Source organism: Accipiter gentilis, chromosome 10, assembly GCF_929443795.1.
Source record: "Accipiter gentilis chromosome 10, bAccGen1.1, whole genome shotgun sequence".
Lineage (NCBI taxonomy): Eukaryota > Metazoa > Chordata > Aves > Accipitriformes > Accipitridae > Astur > Astur gentilis.
The window spans coordinates 31,901,154-31,920,521 of NC_064889.1; the positions used below are offsets into that span (position 1 = coordinate 31,901,154).

The following is a 19,368-nucleotide window of genomic DNA, read 5'->3' on the forward strand; positions in this document are numbered from 1 at the left end:
TTTCTAACATGCACAGGGAAGGATAGGAGGCAAGAGGGATTGAAAAGTGCACAGGAAGGATGTAAGCCATACCTCCTTGAGACTGATTTAAGCAGCAAGCTTAAGCTCTGCATAAATTCCCGATAAGAACAGAGTCTCAGTAAAATCAATTCACAGGGAGTATACTAAGGAAGTGAAGCTCCAGCACACAGCTGGGAACAAATCCTCAGACCAATTCGGGATCAGCCCAGTGTTTCACAGTGAGGGAGAGCCTGCTCTCTGCCTCTCTCTCCGCAGTGCTTCAAGTGCAAATCCAAGGAAAGAATTAATTGCTTCAACCCATCAAGACCCAGAGCTCATGTTCCCCAAAAATGTGCTCATACAAAAGGTTATTAGTGTTTACAGCCCAGCCACAGCTCTGTGGGCATGCTTTGAAAAAAGTGGACTCACAAAGTCAAATATCCAGCAACTGCTTTTCTTTGTCTCGGACATTACTTAGTGGCAATGGGAGAACAGTTTGCAGCACTGGAAGATCAGAGGGGATTTCTTAAGATGGCAAGGAATGTCCTGACAGGAGACTTGCAGTTGATCTCTAATGCACTACAGAGCATTTTTGGTAGGGTTTTTCTCTTTTTTGCTTTTTAACATTTACACAATTAAAAAAAATTTATTCTTAACTGATGCACTGGTTATTTTTCCTTTCAATGAGAGCCCTTGTGTTCAGAGTTAGGATTTGTGCAAGCACACTTGCAAAAATATTTATGGCTGAGTTAGGAAAAAGGGTTAAAGTTAAGAGACAAGCTGTTGGATCTAACAAGGACCAAAACTACTAAGTTTAAAATTCAAACAGCTACTTTACTATCTATAAAAGGCTTTTGTGGGGTGGGGTTTTTTTGCGCAATTGCCAGTTGAATATGCTGTATTGCAGTCAGCTGCCACAGGCGAGGGTCCAGCCATCTCATCCATTTGCTTTTCATCTGTTGTGGCACTACCTGGAAATCATGGAGCTGGAATGGGACTGGCTAGAAGAGGTGGTGGCAGCGCTGAGCTGGGAGAATCCACTGTGGCTTGATTCAAGGCTGGTCATAGATCCCCTGCAATAAAAAACAAAGTAGTTTTAAGCTTCAGAACATACAAAGATTTTTATTTCTGCTATATATCTATATTGTACTTGCTTTTTATTCAGTGTGCAAACAAGTAACACTTTTGTGCAGATACTTTTCTGCCTCACCACATAAGATAATGGGGACACCGAACACCACCTTACAAAAACAGATGCTGTTCGGAAACCAAGAACTGGTTTCAGTCAATTACATCAACTAGCAGGCAACTGAACTGACTCAATTCCATTTTGAGTTGCACCCATTTCTACAGGACAACCTGCCAAGCCCAACAACTCGCACAACACTTTCAAAGCAAAGTGACTAGCGATGAGTAGTACAATGAGATAACTGATTAACCCCTTTTACACATTAATTGCCCCCAGTGCCAGTCCTGGTTGATTTTGTTTGTCTGTTTGTGTTTTTTGAGGCCTAAGAAAACACAAGTCCTCACAATTTACTTGTATTTAAGTGAACTTGACACTGGCTTGATCATCCGAGTATCAGAAATGTTTGACATCAGCTGACCTTCACAAACCTTGGCCAGACGTACCTGAAATCTTCAGATCCTATTACTTCTGTATAGTACATCACTTTACATTTGTGAGAGGAGACCTGTAGAGATGCTAACACATCATCCACACGAGGCAGGCTGGTTGTAGCACAGGCAGGCATGCTATGAAATTTCCACTGGAGAATATAGAAGCCAGGCCACCTGGTCACATGTGATCCCTGGAAGCAGCCAAAGTAAAATTAAAAATTAACTTTGTTAATACAAAGATTTGTAGGCTTGAAATTTCTTTTCCAAGCTTAGAGAAACTGCCTACATGCTCACAATTTTTCCCCAACGCCAGTATTTCAGCTCCTCAGCCAACTGGCAGTGCTGGTCAACTCTCCCCACACAGCATGCTTACAAAAGTTATGATAGAATGCCAGCAGTTCTTCCTGCTTTCTGACAGTGTCAAGGGGTTAGGATTTAAATATACTGAAAGGACAAAGTTCTTGTTTAAAACAATATCCATTTTTTCCATTTATATTCATTAACAGCTGTCCTTTGAGGCCGTGAAAAGAACAGTCAAGGCTCCTGCCTCACTGAAAGAGAAAGTACAGTTTCAAGAGGTTACTGCCCATATTTCCAGTTTAACACTTCCAATTAGATGACTTAAGGAGCTCCTTTTTCAAAGGCTGTTCAACTCTTATTTCAAGTCAAAAGGAATAGCAGTGGCAGAGTGCGATTATAAACATGCTGAATGTAATTTCAAATTTGGTAATTAAAGGATAGTTTGCAAATGCCATTAAAAAAACCCTTCAGGAACCCTGGCCGTTAAGGAGCTCCTTAACATGCCTGTTAGAGGGACAAACACACAGAAGCTCAGTCTTAATTTCCAGACTTCTCTCATTACTGAGGTAAGACACTGATATTCTTCAGAGTGTTTGCCTCAGAAAATAATGGTCAAAATTACAGCACAGAGCATGTCTTGCTACTTTCAGGATGTGCACTTCATTCTAGGTGGCTTCCCTGTATTCCTTGCCAATCAATCCTTGCCAGTCACTATTGGACTGATGCAACCTCCCCTCACAGCAGATCCCATGTAAATACTATCCTCATTCCCTGCAGCATGCAGCTACGAACATAGGCTGAAACATCGGCCAAAAGCAAGCAGACGGTCCGGAGCTGAATCACCACTTGGTCATCAATAACAATTGTGAATTAGAACATGTAGTTTTGGAGCTAGCCTCCATCTGCTCCCACACGAGGATTCAGCCGTCTTACCTGCACACTCTCCCCTTCTTTGCAGATAAGAGGAGACTCCACCATACTGTAATCACGACCCAATTGCCAGACTTTGTCTATCAACTGGACATTGTTCCCACCAGGAGATGTAATACTGTGAGCTCCCAGAGAGTCCTTTTTAGGAGGCTGTGGGGCTCTTTTGGAATGAAAGATGTTAAAAACAATGTCACCCTTGCACACATCAAAATCCCATGTGATCACAGATGAGGCATCCACAATCTGAATAAGAACCTGAGACAGAAAAGTCATATTAGACAATAGCAATTTGCTTAATAAAGACAAGCTCCTACCAGAAAAGACGACAAAGAACAGAGCTCTTGGTTGCTGGGCTTAGTTTCAACTATTAAAAAGGCATTGTAGATATAAATAATCTCATGATGGAGTGTCTACTTTAACACATGATTTTCAGAAGCTCTCAAGTAGCTTCTGAGTATATTGTTTGTCTTTGCTTAGGAGGATTTGGCTTTGAAAAGAATGAAAACCAGTGGCAATAAGATGATACTAGGAATGGTCACAAACTTCAGCGACTAAAACATCATCATGCACCACAACTATAGAAGAACAAGGTGGAACCATGCCAACTAAGTAACCAAGTTCTAAACCATTTTCAGTGCAAGAGACAGAGTCTAGAGCAGAAGGTTGAGATGAAAGAAAAGAAGGGTAGACTACAACTGTACCTCATGCGGAGCTCCTTTGAAGACACTTGCAGACTGGTAGATTGTTTCAGTCCAAAGCTTTATGTCTTCATTTTCCAACTCTTCTGCTGTCCGGTAGAGGGACTTGGGAACCAGCCCACCCTCTGGTACTTCACACTAAAAGCATAACAGCCATTAGAAAGTATCCCCTCTGTACATCCACACCCTGTCTTGCTCTCTGTCTGCTAGCTTCAGAAACAAACCCCCACATTCAGCAAGTACTCTTAAGAATGAGATATGAACCGAGTTTGAAAGTACTTTTATAGCTTGTACATCACACAAATTTATTTTACAATGATCTGTTTTAGGTGATTTTGCAGAACTAGACACCAGAGGAACAGATCTTGTATACAGACAGCAGCCACCACCACAGAAAATGAATATAGTTATCACGCATACTGCCCCATACTGAAGAAAGATATGAGCCACTTAAGAATCATGAGGAAAGTGGGAATAGTGACTCAGTCTAAAAAAATATAGCCTACAGAGACCTGAAAGAACTGGGGTAGCTAAATTTAAGGGCGAAGGATGGTGGGGTGATACAGTAAGTTTCCAAACAGGTGAAAGGATATTGCAGTCAGGAAGGTAACAGTTTTGAAGTTACAACTGTCTTGACAGCTCAGTACTGGAACTGATTACATAATTTCCCTAAGCAATCTTCTTTTTTAAAAAGTCTCTAGTAATGAAGTTGGACAACTATCTGATCAGGAATAGCTTCCATGGAAACATATGAGGTAGTAGAAGTGTTTGATAACTTAATTACAACAGAGAATTGAAAGCATCTTTGAGAAGTCATTTTTGTTCAAATATCCAGAAGTAAAGAAGAGGAGAAAGAGACTCTATCATTCTCTGTGACCAGCAGGAAGTATTGTAGCAATTTGCTTTCTGGTAACATTCACTTCTGCTTACTTAAACAGTAGATTTTGCCAGCTTCTCAAGCTCCAAATTAGATAGCACAAATTCCGTCCACTGAAAGCTACTCCTGCAGCAAAAAGCAGCCCACTGAAGACAAACACATGCTCTACTCTCAACGTGTCCAACAGTACTTCATTATCATTTGAGACTGTATTTGAACAGACCTAGATGAATTTTCAAAAATTGTACAGAAATTAAGCTAGAAACTGTACAGGGGCTTAAAAAGCAAGCCTAAGATGGTATTTTAACACAGCTGAGTTCAGAAAAAAAATAATCATCTAAGTGTTACTGTGAAAGAGGCTCCAGCCAATGCCCAAATTGCACTCCCACACCTCAGTCACACCAGTGAGCCTGCACTGTCAAAAACATTACAGAGAAAACAATCCTTACAGTATCGTCAAGATGTTAAAATGACAGATTCAATCGACACCCATAGTCTAGGCAGGAAACAGCTATTAAGGCACATGACAAGGGACTGAGAAATTACAGGATCCTGCAGTAAAACAATTTCTTTGGTTTGTTGTGGGTCAATGTGCTAGGAGACCTGGCTGTTTGTTAAGCCCTGCTAGCAGATGTGCCACATATTTCCTTGGACTCCTTATGCTATCAGTTAGTTCTTTTAGGTGACACAGACTCTTATGATTAGCTGATGGTGACAGCTCTTGCTCAGTGCAGTGCTACCATGTCTGCTTGAACTTGACAGGTAAAGAGACTACAGTTTTTAACCATGCTTAGCTATTTTCTTAAGTTATTTGATATTCATTGCAGAGAAGTATTGTACTTTTCTTTTTAAAGTGGATCCAGAAGAAAACACTAAGCCTGGAATCCTCATTCTGTGTTTCTAGGTTTCTTTGTTCAGAGCAGTGGAGAGGAAAAATAAAAAAAACACAAATAAGTTGCTATATGCACTAGTTTATATTCATACCATGCACTCTCCACCAAGAAAATCAGGGATAATTTCTTTATCGATGTAATCCAGCAGTCCCCCAGGACCCTGGTAGTCATTTCCAGCATAAATAAGGAATTTCTTTCTAGTGTTGTCATCAATGAATGGACTAACCTACAAACAAAGAAAAACAGAACAGATCAGGCTCCCACACTTTTCTCAAGTCAGTTTTGAAGGAATGTTTGATTGCATTGTTACTGTCTGTTACACAAAGTTCACACTACAAAGAAGCTAAATTAACCGACTGTGTAAGCAAGTTCTTAGCTAATGTTTTTTAATCCACTCCAGGAATCCTATAAAAGAGATGTCTCCAAATGGTAACATTTCCTGCTTATAAAGCCTGATCTCTAAAGTGCTTTTACAAACTGCAAGTGTGTAGCAGTGTACAGAGACAGCTGAGGAATACCCAGAATTACAAACATACCAGTGTCCAAAGAACTGGGAATACTCGAGGTGCTCTTAGAATAAGAAGACGGCCCAAAGTCTCAGGGTAATTAGCTTCGACCACCTCAATGATTCTTAGCAATGCTTTGACACCAGGTCTCCATAAATGCCGCATATTCAAGCCTTCTAGATCTACTAGACAGGTCCAAGAGCTAAATTTGAGAAAGACAAAAAATAAAAAGAAAAATCTCAATAGCATCAAAATTCTCCTTTCTTATGCAAGTGTCCAATGTACTGAAATGTGTGGACTCCACTGCATGTTTTGGTTTCTTCTATTACCTCCTTGCTTTGTGCTACCTATTGACACTGGAGTTTCAGTTCCTTAGTACAGAAATGTCTTAAGAGTGTGCCAAGCACTGTTACACAGTATGTGCAATGATCACTTTGGACATCATGCGTCTTGTCCCACAGACATTTCAGACTCCAGGTGAAGGTTAATATGAAGCCAAAAAAGATCCTGTCAACAGCCAGCCCAAATGTTAAACCATTGCTTTTACTGGGAAATCAATGAAGTGGCCATGCTGCTGCTATGAAGCAATTTAACATTCCTGGTGCAGATTTCCTACTAACACAGTACAGTAACAGTGCCATTACATGTCGAAGCTAATTCTGTTGTCAGATCTCAGGGAGGGAAGTTTTTTCTATAGGAAGAGCTATGTTCTTAATACTAAATACTGAGCTTCAGCATATGCTTTAGTTACTTTCCAAGTTCAGGTCTTGCCCTGGGCATGAATTCAAGCTTTACAGCTGTGCTGCGCCAGCTAGCATCCATTAAATTATGCATAAGGCTTCTATGAAACAGCAAACACTTCTTTGTTTCACTTTAAATGTTTAATATGTAGTCCTTTAGGATTACTTCTACAAATGAAGATCCAGTAGGGCAACACAATTTCAGAGTTACACACATGAAACCCATCTCTTGCATTTGACCTCCCACTGAGAGCTAGGACAGCTAGTTCTTTTACAGGGCAAAGATAAGCAGACATACCACCCATCCCTGAACCTTTACAGATTAAAGGAAGGAGTCAGAAATTGAAAAGAGTCCAAGAAACATTGTTTCTTTTCAGGGCCAGTCCTGCATTCTTTCACTCCCTTAAATCCATTTTGCAGTTAACACTTTCCTGAGTGACCCCTACAATGACTTAAAGATGGGATGACAAGTATTTTTGACTGAACTTCATATGAAGTCATGCCAGTACTTGGAAAACTAGACTTCAGGTTTCACAGGAGCCTCATGACCTTGCCTTGGATCAAGAGCTGAGTAACTGCATATAATAAATGGAGAACGCAAACAAGAACTGAAAGTAATGAGCCTTGGTGGATGAACAAATAAGATGAAAATAATACCTGAAACTACTGGAAAGGTTATCCATGATATTATCATGGCTTGATTTTTTTGGCAGCCTGTACCAACGTCCGCCTATAAAATCCTCCAGAAACAGAAATGGGAGTTTAGGCTGCATCGTTTTGCAGACATCAAACAATAGAAGAGAGTAGAAGCACAACACCCACCATGTAGAATTGTTATGGCATGACACAGAGACTGCTAAAGCAGGTGTTGTGTTTCCTTAGGCTTGACCATGCAGATTCACTCTAGCAGTAGTTGTGGAGGCTCTCAGCGAGCTGTAACTGTGCTTCTATTTGTATACGAGACACACAGCCTACCCTTGGCTTGTTCTGTTTAGCAAGCTTTGCTCAGCAGCATCACATTGCCTGATGTTCCCCCACACACATGAAACCAGGTAATTCCCAAAAAGCAGATCCACTTGTATTTTACCTTATTGGCCTGCCAAATACTTTGGTATTCTCCTCGCACCGCCTCAATCCTTCTTCATTTATTGAAAGAACCTGTAGAAGAAAACATGTTGTTTAGAGAAGACAGTCTTAAACTCAGTAGATTGGATAAAGAAAAAGATGTTTATATCCAAAGAATAATTAAAACTACAAACTCAAACCAGCATAAACTTTTTTTTCCAAAGAATGAACTAGAGATCACTGCATTTACCCCATTGATCGATCTTGTTGAAAAATAAACATGCCTTTCCATAAAAGCCATAAAATGTAAACAAGATCCTCCTAAAAACTGCGTCCCAGGAGTGACACAGACAAGAAGCCTCCTGACACTTCTGCTCCTTTAAGCACTGATTTCCTCTTTACTCAGGAATTAAAGCCCCTTTTTAAGTCAAAGAACGTAACCTTGAAACAGAACTAGGGCAAAGAAACAAAATTTAGTATGTGGCTGGAAATGCCACTGGAAGAGAAAAAGTAAAATCCAGCCCCTTCTTCTAGTGGTTACTATGGCCATGACTGTCATTAGTAGGAGTCAAAAAAATTACTGCGAACCTGGAATTCTGCCAGCTTTCTGCCTGGAAACTGAGCAGATCCACAATAACACAGTCTGAATGATGCCTTTAGAGAAGGCAAAATTACAGGCAAGTACTTTTTCTTTAAAAATAAATTATTCTTATCCTTGAATACAGGCTTGACAAAATATAAACATGGCATTTTCTCTTCTGTACAAATGCAGAGACTTGAAGCACTGCACAAACTGCAGAAGAATCTGTGAAAATGCTAACCCATAACTACAGGAGCTGCCAAGAACTACGCCTTTCCGCCATCAGTTTGCAGTTGGAAAGAATGCAGAAGATCAGCTACCAGGAGCTTTCAGATGTATTCAAACCAAAAACAGACGGCCAAAGAGTACATCAAAATATCCAGAGTGATGAATGTTCTGGCAGAGGAGGAAATTTCTAAATGAAAATATCACATTGTTAGCAACTTGCTGGCTCCAAAAATACTTACGTATCGAAGCAAGGCCTCTTCCCCAAGAGCTCGCACTAAGCCTTTGGTATCCATCTGTCCCAATCTCAGCACATACAGCGGGCGACCATCTGAATAATGACAACAAATAGATCAGCATAACCTTTTATTTTTACAACAATAGAAAATTTGAGCAAGCTAGTTTTGTGCTAAAAATCCCAAGGGAAACAAGCCATAATCAGTTCAAACTTTGTTGTACAGCTGGAAAAGGGAAAACCTGGAGCAGATGGCAATATAAACTTTACCCTGTCCGGCTACACCAAAAGATTGCCTGTAAATGAACTGGAAAAGTTTAATGGAGACATCGTGATGCAAAAACAGCTCCCCTATTTGCAAGGAAAGGTCTAAAGAATTTAACATGTACACTGGTACACAGAAGATACTGCTATACGCACTTAAAGACACAGGACTATAATTAGCTTCCAGGACAGTTAAGATACAGGAAAAATTTTAGTCCATTAGCATAACTAAAGAGTTGCAATGAAGGCTGTAAGCCTTCTATCACACATGACAATACTGCTCCGGAGACCTTACAGCAACATTTTTGGAAAAGTAGCTACCTTGAGTTCTGGACGAAACAAAGTGTTAACCCAGAGACTTGCTTTCTGCAGTATTTGCTGAAGTCACACCTTTCAGCTATGTCATTACATACTATGCAGAACTGGCACACAGCCTCACTTATGCAGGTTAAGCCTGGTGAGAACTGACTCTGTTCCAGAGATCAGCTTCATACAGACCCTCTGGATTCAAAGCGCTGCCTTTTCACGGCATCTTGTTGCATACTGGGGCATCCTGATACTATCCAGGATACAAAGGCATTAAGCTTAACAACTGCATTGGCTGAATTTGAGAATCAAAGCTTGCATTTCTGGCTCTTCACAATAGGAGCTAGTTGTCCAAAACAGCTTCCATCCTCCTGTGAAGATGTGATGAAGCTGTGATGCATTTTTTTAAGCTTTGCTCCATTCATTCTAGTACACAAACTAAATAACCACCGACTTGTAAAACTGAATATGCTGGGACACACAAAAAAAAGCTTTCTACATAAAAATCTCCCTGAAGTCTTGTTGTCTGTTTAGCTTTACTTTCCTACAACAGCTGCAGAGAGGTATCAAATTATCATTAAGTCCTTCAGGACACAAGGAAAGAAACTGTCAAGATATACTATTAAAAAACACCAAACAACCAAAACTGCAGAATCAAGGCAAGTTATTTATTTGGCAGACACTACCCCCATGAAAGTTCACAGTATGTTGTATTTTATCAGGTGGTCTAAAAGAAAATGTTATTTTAACATCAGCACACACTTATCTTGGAATGTACTGTTCAGCTTTTGAAACACTAAACAAAAAGTGCTATTAAGCTTCATAGCAGGTCTATCTCCCTCACAGATGCACATGTATCCAAAACCAAACTAACAGCTTACTAACCCTGGTCCACCCAAATGACACACGAAGGAAAGTCTCAGCTGACAGTGCTGTATTATCACTGTATATTTTATATTCCATTAGAGCTTTGTGATTTAAAAACCCATTTGATTGAAGAATTCCTGTCAAAATAAAAGCCACTCAGATGTATAGAAAACTGTGCTAACTGCAAGCCAAAATAATAACTTCTATTCTTTTGCACTAATAGCTCATTCTAGACAACACATTTCATAATCACTGCTGCCTTTGCTTTAGCACTAAAAGCTATACAGAACTCAGCTAGCTTAACTTTGGCACATTTAGCATATGTAGGAGGAAAGGAGCAATAGTAGAAAAGAGGGTTTAAAAAAAGAACCTACCACTGAAATTTTAAATTATAGAGAATTGCTCAGCTTTGAAATTCTGGTTCCATTATTGACAAACCCATGCTTTATTTGTGGGCATGCTGCAAAAGAGATCAAAGGAACTGGAGGGGAAGATAGTGGGTCATGAAGTTCACCACAAGACTGAAGAACTTCTCAGAAAAACATTAAACAATCCTTTGATGCATTCTGCACCTTTCTACTCACTGGCAGGACCCAGTTATGTGCTATTGACAGAGGAAGTCTTTGCAAAGTAAAGACAAGGAACTGACAGAAAGGGAGAACTTATTTGCAGGTCTTTTTCCCTACAATATTTACAAGCATATTCTCATTTTCCATTTTCTCAGTTTGAGGCTTGTCAAGCCCAAAGCAGCAGGGGAGAGCCACTCGAGCTCTTCAGCTTTACAGTGATTAAACTTCCGCTGTGTCCTCCCTGTCTCCTGGCCACCACTGCCGACAGCATCCTGTCCTGTTTCATATGCTTCTTGTAACAGGAAGAGCTAGCAGAAACAACAGTGCATAGTAGGAAAAAGACTAAATCAGAACACAGATAGCTCACAGTAAGAGATCATTTCCTTATCTAAAGAGCCCAGCTTGCCTCAAGCAACAAATCTCAAAACGTTTTATTTCTATGTATGTACTAGCAACAAGATCAGTGCATGATAAAGCAAGCGGAGGGATAGGGGAGTGTCAGGCATAGTTTTAAACACAGGCAGTGTTTTAAAGATCTGGCCATGTCTCACCACACAAAGGGAATTCAGCCAAATCTTCTTGCCTCCTTAAATAAACCTGCTCTATTTGATGTTTTGCAACATCCCACTTATCATTAAAGCTGATTGTAATGCCAAATAAGTATTCATTTATGCCATCAGCAGACTTATACAACATCAGAAATAAGTTGATTAGAAAGATGTCCTTATTTACAAACACCTTTTAATCACTGAAAGAGAACACTCAGCATTTGCATAACACCCTTCTAAGCATCTCAGAGCACTACAGAAATGCAATTAGTAAGTTTTTTAAACTACTGGCAAAACAGAGCTCTTTAGAGCATTAAATATGTCAGTATTAGTCAGAAAGATTAGGACCTGGGAGTCTGCCTCCACCAACCAAGGAGCTGGCAACACCAATTTAAATGCATTTAGTACGTAACAACTGAGAAGTTCTAACGATCTTTCCAGTCACCTCTAGTTTAGAGGGACTACTATCACCTTTAATTCAGAACATAAAAAGGCTATTCAGTATCCACCCTATAGAGCATACCTTTGTCATGGTGATGCCAGCCTCCTGCATAGTAATCTTGGAGTACTTGAGGAGGGTTCCAGGTGTCTAGAATATAGTCTACCTGGTGCTGCTTACGCCACGTCAGCGACTGGCAAAGGATCTCTCTTGCTTTATCAATGTTGAAGTCCCGAGCACGCAGGAATCTTAAAATGTGCTCGTCCTTTGGGATCTATTAAAAAAAAACAAAAAAACAAAAAAACCAAAAAAACTAACTAAAAAACCCCCACAAACCCAATTTTGTATCTAAGGTTTGAAATAAGAACAAAAAAACAACAGAAGATGAAAAACGTGCAGACCTGCACCAATCCAAAAGGATGGTGTGTAACGCTGGAAGTTACTCAAGCAAATCAGTCTTTGTTTGCAACAAAAACATGAGCCCTGTCAGGTACTGCAGCTACCTTCACATAAAGGATATAAAAATTTCATGAACTCTAATGTAATTATTTACACCTGTATGACCATACCAAGTCAGTCCAATTTAAATGAATCTAGGGACAAAACACAGACTGTATTTCGTTGCTAAGTAAAAGGAAGCTGAGACACACATGCAAATCACAAGCCACTGGAAAACCCCGAGCCTTGCTATCAGTGATCTAACTGGCCACATTGCTTCCCTTTCAGTACTGCACTTAGGGACATAGATTTGAGAATATAATGTTTGGCCAGAACAAACAAATGTGAAAATAAGGTATTGTAGAACCAGGCAGACTTACAAAACTGATGTTATTCCCCTGTGCTGGTTTTACTGACATTCTGAGAGGCAGTCACGCTAATCATTTAAGCACCTCAGCTGGCAAAGTCAGAGGGACAGTCACAATGAACTACTTCTATTGCCACTGTATAGACTTAATTTAGGTTTTGATCATGGAGGGCCACTTAACAGGAACAATTAGCCACAGGAGATGTGGCATGATGTTTCATCAAGTCCACCTTGTATATCACACGTTTGGAGATAGCGCCACAAGAGACCAACAGTAACTTACTTTGCCTTTGTGCGTCTCCTGGAGCCACTGTCTCAGTCGAATGAGGCAGCTTTCCTGCATTGGTGTCAAGTCACCCAGATACCGCTTGATGTAGTCCGCATCTAGCTTGTCTAAAAGGAGATGTACATGTGATTAGAGTGGTCTTGAACTGACCTAGTCAAAGTAGCAAGGGATCTTAAATGTTGATATCTCAAGCTTAGAAACAGCTGCTCTGTTCTGTGCAGTCAGAATTGAATAGAGTTTCTTTAAATCAATGAAAAGATGAGCAAGGCAATATATACAGTCATCTTAATGGTAAACCAAAAAGATTAATTCTCCTGCAACTAAGAAAGGAGTAAACCCAGACGTTTACAAAAGCATTTTGCCAGTATATTCAGATTTGTCAATTCATAGCATCATAGGGTTTGCTGCTTCTGGAAGTACTTAGAGAAGCTTTGATCTAAATCTCCCAGTGCAAGAATTCTCCCCAATTCCCTTATTAACAGGGGAAGGAAGATACTACAGAAGACTGTGTCCAGGGAAGCTTCAGCACTTTCCTCCCTGTTATTCCTACAGTTATATCCACCACTGAATTTCAGGGCAAGAAGTATGCCATTCATTTGCAACGTAATGAACAGTAAAGAATTTTTCCACTCATCTGATCTTCATTTACTAAAAAGACCATCCCATAACAGCTATCCAAGCTATCCCACATGTTACTGCTTTGCAAGCCTGCAATTTAACATTGTATATTACCAAACAAAGAACCAATGTGAAGATTTTTGGCTGCCCATGAGCAGCACAGTGCTGAGAGCCTCTCCAATACAAAGAACCCCACTAAAACAAGTCAGACCACCATACCATCAGGCGTTCCTGCTGTGGGCTCTGAGGGGCTGCTTGAAGTGTTGAGAATCTCCTTATTGTTCAAGCCCTCCTTTGTGGCAGAGTCTGGTATATTAATAGCAGGTGAAACAGGTCGTCTTGCATGGGACGTACTGCTCTCCAATTTACATGCAACAGGAGGAGTCCAACGAGGAACAAAAGTTATTCCTTCTTCCTCCAGCTGCTTCAGGTAGTATTCTATTATTTCTTTCCCCTTCAAAAAGGAAAATTTATTTCAGCTACTAAAACCACTCAGATACAGAAAGGGTTGGGCTGAAAACCCAGTAAGTGGCCAGACCTCTCTAAAGATTCCACTTGAAAATACAGACCTACACACACATGCTGCCCCAGGCTAAAGAGTAAACAGCCCAGCTTTTTGAGCAGAGCAGCCTGTTACTTAGCAGCAGCTACATTGTCTTTTGGTAACTTGGATCCAGGCACCTCCTTCATGACTGCAAGCTCACCTTTTTAATATTGCTGGTGTACTGCTTCATGGCAATCTTTTCCACTGTGCTTTCAAAACCAAAAAAAGATTTTATATCCAGACTTGCTGATTGCTCAAAACAGGTCCAGTCTTCGTTGTCAGGATGAACCTATTAGTTAAAAGGAGGTCATGTAGCTTAGTTAACCATTTAGTATTTTTTTTCCTCACAATATTTGAAATGACTGTTTCTTGTTTTACAGGTTTACGTAGTCAAAAACATTCAAGTGGAATCTGCAGTCTTTTGCTTCATTTGCAAAACACAGTTTGAAAAACGTAACACTAAAGAACAAAAAGCTGAGAAGCCCTCCTATAGTCCCACAGCTAGCACAGCACTTTCTTGTTAAGAAAAAAAAAAAGGAGAGGGTGGAGAAATACTAGTGCACCAGCCAAGAGCCAAAGGACTAGCACATTTATACAATTAACACTATCTCATTCTAGATATGGGCTATGACTGTAGTGTATCTGTGCAACAGGGTAAAATACTCCACAGCAAACTTGCTGCTGCTGCAGGTTGGGTTGATAGACCAAGGCCAGCTAGCTTGAGGATTGCAGCAGGTACAGCGTAAGCATTTCCAAGCACTGTAGTCTAGACATGTTTGCAACAGACATACTGCAATAAATCATTCCCTCATTGACCTATGAACTGTCTTAGTATTTTGCAGATTGAAAACTATTTTACTTTGTTCTCCTATGATAATGCTACAGAAAGAAGCGTAAACAACTCATTTGGTTGACAGCTGAATAAGCTATCTTAAAGCACTCCCAACTTTCTTCTTAGCTTTCATCTTAGTTTGCTGAGAGATGATCCTGAAACAGAGATGTTACTGCTTACGGTTGGACTCAGTCTCAAAGGTCTTTTCCAACCTAAATGATTCTATGATTGATCACGATCCTCTGAAGGAAAGCCACTTTCTAAACCCTCTTCAGCTAAAAAAAGACTTGTCTAAGAAATTTCCAGGCTGGGCTCTGAATTTCTAGCTATACAAACATCACAGAAGGCTGGATTTCTGGGCATGCAACTGTCCTGATGCCTTAAGGTTCCCCTCCCCCTCCAAACATGCTAAAATTGACTGGGAACAGTATCAACACTTTACAACAAGACAACAAACAGGAAAAAAAACACATTTTCCTTCATTTGCTTCTTCTGCATTAGGGAATGGAGGTTAGAAGAATAGCTTCTACAGCTTAAATAAGTAGAAATCATCATAACATTTAAGAATCTTCCTGTCCTTCCATAAATTCAATTATAAAATAACTTTAATAAGAATGAACTTTTAAAAACAGTTTATTCTTGAATTAGAATTCTGGTTTTGTATTTACCTATTAATTTCTTGATTGAGTAGAGCAAGGGCAAGGAGAAGCGTTCTGTTTTGTACATATTTACCACATGCACTTTCCTGTATAGCATTTCCCCTGTTTATACAGAGCTTTCACAGAAAAGTTGCAGGTGGAAAAGTATTTTTAAGTGTGCACTGGAAATAATTGCAGAAATAATAATAATAATACAAAAATCAGATAATAATGCCAAGTGGGTGTGACATCCAGTGACCTTTTAACCATGGTTCTGTACACAACAGAAAATGTTATCACCTGCACATAAAAAGAATGCTACAATACAAATAAATCGGTTTCATTTGCTAGCTTTGGTTTGACCTTTAACATCCATTTGAAGTTTTACTGCTATATGCGTGTGCTGTATGAGCGTGTGAGCATTAGCTAAGCCATTCAGAAAAAAAAATAATGACCAGAGCATAGCAGTAAGCATGCCACCGGAATCCTTTGTATCAGAAAACATCTGCACTGAAGACCAAGAACAATGGAAAGAATTAGGTTAAAACATAGCTAACTCAATGAACATTTGTCTGAGCTGAGCAGAAGGCAAATAAGCTACGTTGAACTTTCCTTTAACAGCTCTGTCAGGTTATCATCAACCTCACCAAGTCCCACACTGCTATTACAGACCACAGATTTGCCTAAACAGAGCTGTCAAACACAGCAAATTATGTTGTGTTCTGCTCTCTGAGAAGATGCTCAAGCAAGAGGGTGCCAAACTTGTTTCAGTTCTTCAAGCAAGTGTGTTACATTTAACACTAACAACAATTATCACTCATGGCAATGTGTTGGTTATTTTTTCTTGCAAGGCAAAAGCCAAGAACAACCCAACTTCTGTTTATGAGTCCTGAAATCTAAACACTGTCTTCACTCCATCTGTAGCACCACCAAGAGCCTGTTACTCACTGTGTAACAGCAGTGTTCATTAATAATGACTCTATTAGAGAAGGTTTCATTGTAGGCTTCTATATGCAAAGTCCTTTCTCGTCTGTTCAAAGAATTCTTCTGGACAAAGTAGACATAATCCACTCCTGCAATCTGAGGAAGATGACATAGATTCCGTTAAGATACGATATTCGTGTGAAAGGATACATAAAAGTATAAAACAGGCACTTCAAACCTAATCACCTTTTTCAATAGCCGTGGTGCATCTATATCCAGCTTACAGCGCCGTTCAATCACATGGATAGCTTCATCCTCACTCTTGTATTCATTTACAGTGTCACTGGCTACGAACATAGGGATCAGAGGACACGTAGGAAACCTCCTCTCATATGCCTACAAAGATGGAAAGAAAAGAAAACAAACTATCATCACAATTAATTCCTGTGGGCGTGTGTAGGGTTCCTTCACTGACATCACCAGCATTTCAAGGCATAACACCCTTCATAGCTTTTGTATAAAGGATTGAGCCTTCCTGGAGTCCACGTTATAGCTGAAAAAGTCACAGGGCATTCCAAACAATCCATTTATTAATATGTTCATAATATAGCCCTTTCCAGGTAAAACAATTTTTAAAACACATGAAATACCCCATTTCTTCCCTCCCTCCACACAGGAAATTGCTCATTATGTACAATGACAATCCTCTTGTCAGCAATAACAGGAAAATAAGACCCTCTAGTTCTAAAATACCACAAGACAAAACAATTATGTGTTGGACTAAAAAACCTCACATGCTAATTATCAGTGTTTCACCAAGCTGTCTAGAGGGTTTTCCATACAGCTCCCAGAGGTCTAATAAAAACATTCCAAAACCTATTTCTTAAGCTAATAGAGCTCTCAAGCTCCCTGTGCACAGAGTATTCATAATGATGTCACTGCACAGTTTATCAGCTTACAGTTTTGTCCAACAACATAAAATCTTTCAAATACAATAAGGCCACTTCATACTTCTGAAAATTTAAACTTTTTGCAATAATGCAGAGCTAGCAATAGCTTTGATTCTTGTTAAAGAATATGGAATAAGTTCATCTCTTCAATACTTGACACACTCAGAGAAGATGGTATTAAATCAGACGCACTCAGAAAGGATAGTTAGGAATCTGGAATCAGTAAAACAGGTAAGAGGAAAATGGGAGTCATTCCCATTAGTAAACTTGTTCAATTTTGGTTTTAGAACCACTGTGGCTGGAGGATACAACACAACTGTGGGGGCTTTTTTTTTCCCCCCCTTTCTTTCATAGTCACCAGTGTACCTCCACTTATCTTTGACTTTAACTCATGGGGTAGCACTAAAGTAACTAATTCTTTAGCCTTCTTTCCACATTCTGAATTCTTTCATTTTGCTATTATCAGAACCCAGTTGGCTTTGGTGAAAAGGTAGGATTTGCAAGGTGTCCCAGTGCAGAAGAAAACTTCAGTAACATAAATAAAGTAAATCTGAGATCAGAACATGAAACAATTCTTTAAAAGAGCTAAAATATTCACTCTGTCCTTTTAGATGATTTTAACTGCTCTGAATATAGCTGGGTTGCAGCACAGGAACAGCACCACCAGTGAGAGGGTGTGGAAGAAAATAAGCAGCAGCTGCAGAAAGTATGCAATGGTGGCACTTTAAGAGAAAAAGTCTCTTAATTCTCCCTTTATAAGAATTAAAATACTTAGTTTGTTACCAGTGTTCAAACATAGTTGAATGCAGTGTTACTGTGGTGACAGTGGTGCAATGCATTAAAACAGTGTCAGCTTTTTTCCATCATGCATATTTTTAAACCATTTTTGCAGCATGATTGTCCTGAGTTCATAAAGCCCCTCTGTAACATACTAGAAGCACAACCAGTGAGCGAGTGCATATGGTCCTTTTTTTGGACTTTTCATCTGGCACAGCTGGTTTCGTTTAAATTAAGAATAGAAATTTCTGGGTTCAGAGACGCGTGCACAATAGAAGTGACAGAGTATTAGTGTTGTAACACAACAGCAAGCAGTGGGAAAAAGCCTTTCACAGCTCCAAGAGAAAGAGAGGATAGGTCCTATTAATATGGTACACAAAGTTTCTTATTTCTTTTATGAGGTTCTTGTTGTTTTGGACAGAAGGCTGTACATTTTACAGTCATTCAAGAATATCTCAGCCATCTCCCTGAATAAGTCTCAGCATTCTTTCCAAATTAATCCCTGTTTTAATTATGTTGTCTGTAGTTAAATGTCCTAAGTCAGAAGAAGAAAAGATTTCCAGAAGAAGCAGAATTGTAAAGTATTCCTGGTTTTCAGATTGCTTCATTTAATACTTCTATTTTGAGGACCATACATTACAACAATTATTTTATAGACAGGAGAGAAGGAGAACATTTTTCTCACTATTTTCCAAGTATTTTTACTTTTGGATCACAATGAATTTTCCCCATCTGAGTAGCCTCCTCTATGCCAGGCCTTTGCAAGTATCCTTCATTGCACATACTGATGCATTTCTCATCTTAGTCCTCAAAATGCTTTCCATTTGCTCTGTGAACACTTGCAAATTACAACATTACCTGCTCTTAAGTGTTTACTGAACTGGGGGGGGCGGGGGGGGAACAACCACACCACCCCACCAGCCCAAGACAAATTCCTTGTTTGAATGGGAAGACTGAATTGAATGTGTTCAATCTGGAAGAGAACAAAATAATTATCTGCCAAAAGCTGGCAAGCTCAATGCTTACAACAACAAAGTACTTGAAGGTTTCAAAGAGATTAACAGCGACACAGGATTCTTTCTCCCTAAAGAACATGCACACAGAGTATGGAAAACTGTTCACAGTCAATTTTATTGGGCTCTTAAATTAGTCTGGTTTTATTTCTTTATGTACCATTGCCAATATGTTCTTGTAATGCATCATTTCTCAGCACAGCCTTGTTCGAAGAAAAAGTGATTACACTAAACCGTAGCCACATCAAAATATTAAATCTGATTTAAGCATAGCTGTCTCTTCCACATGTGGCAAACAGGTCTCTTTTACGCTGCAGAG

General features: G+C 39.6%; 1 protein-coding gene across 1 annotated transcript in view; it reads right to left on the reverse strand.

Moving 5' to 3' along the window:
- Positions 1–19,368, reverse strand: part of SEC14L1 (SEC14 like lipid binding 1) — a 42,921-nt gene that overhangs the window by 1,332 nt on the left and 22,221 nt on the right. Inside the window, exons 3-16 of the mRNA XM_049812268.1 lie at positions 16,556–16,705; positions 16,334–16,465; positions 14,076–14,204; positions 13,591–13,825; positions 12,751–12,860; positions 11,747–11,936; positions 8,677–8,765; positions 7,652–7,722; positions 5,855–6,026; positions 5,410–5,544; positions 3,552–3,686; positions 2,854–3,105; positions 1,633–1,811; positions 972–1,073 (exon numbers count right to left, since the gene is read on the reverse strand). Coding sequence (XP_049668225.1) covers positions 972–1,073; positions 1,633–1,811; positions 2,854–3,105; positions 3,552–3,686; positions 5,410–5,544; positions 5,855–6,026; positions 7,652–7,722; positions 8,677–8,765; positions 11,747–11,936; positions 12,751–12,860; positions 13,591–13,825; positions 14,076–14,204; positions 16,334–16,465; positions 16,556–16,705 — 2,081 coding nt within the window. The remainder of the gene's footprint in view (positions 1–971; positions 1,074–1,632; positions 1,812–2,853; positions 3,106–3,551; positions 3,687–5,409; positions 5,545–5,854; positions 6,027–7,651; positions 7,723–8,676; positions 8,766–11,746; positions 11,937–12,750; positions 12,861–13,590; positions 13,826–14,075; positions 14,205–16,333; positions 16,466–16,555; positions 16,706–19,368) is intronic.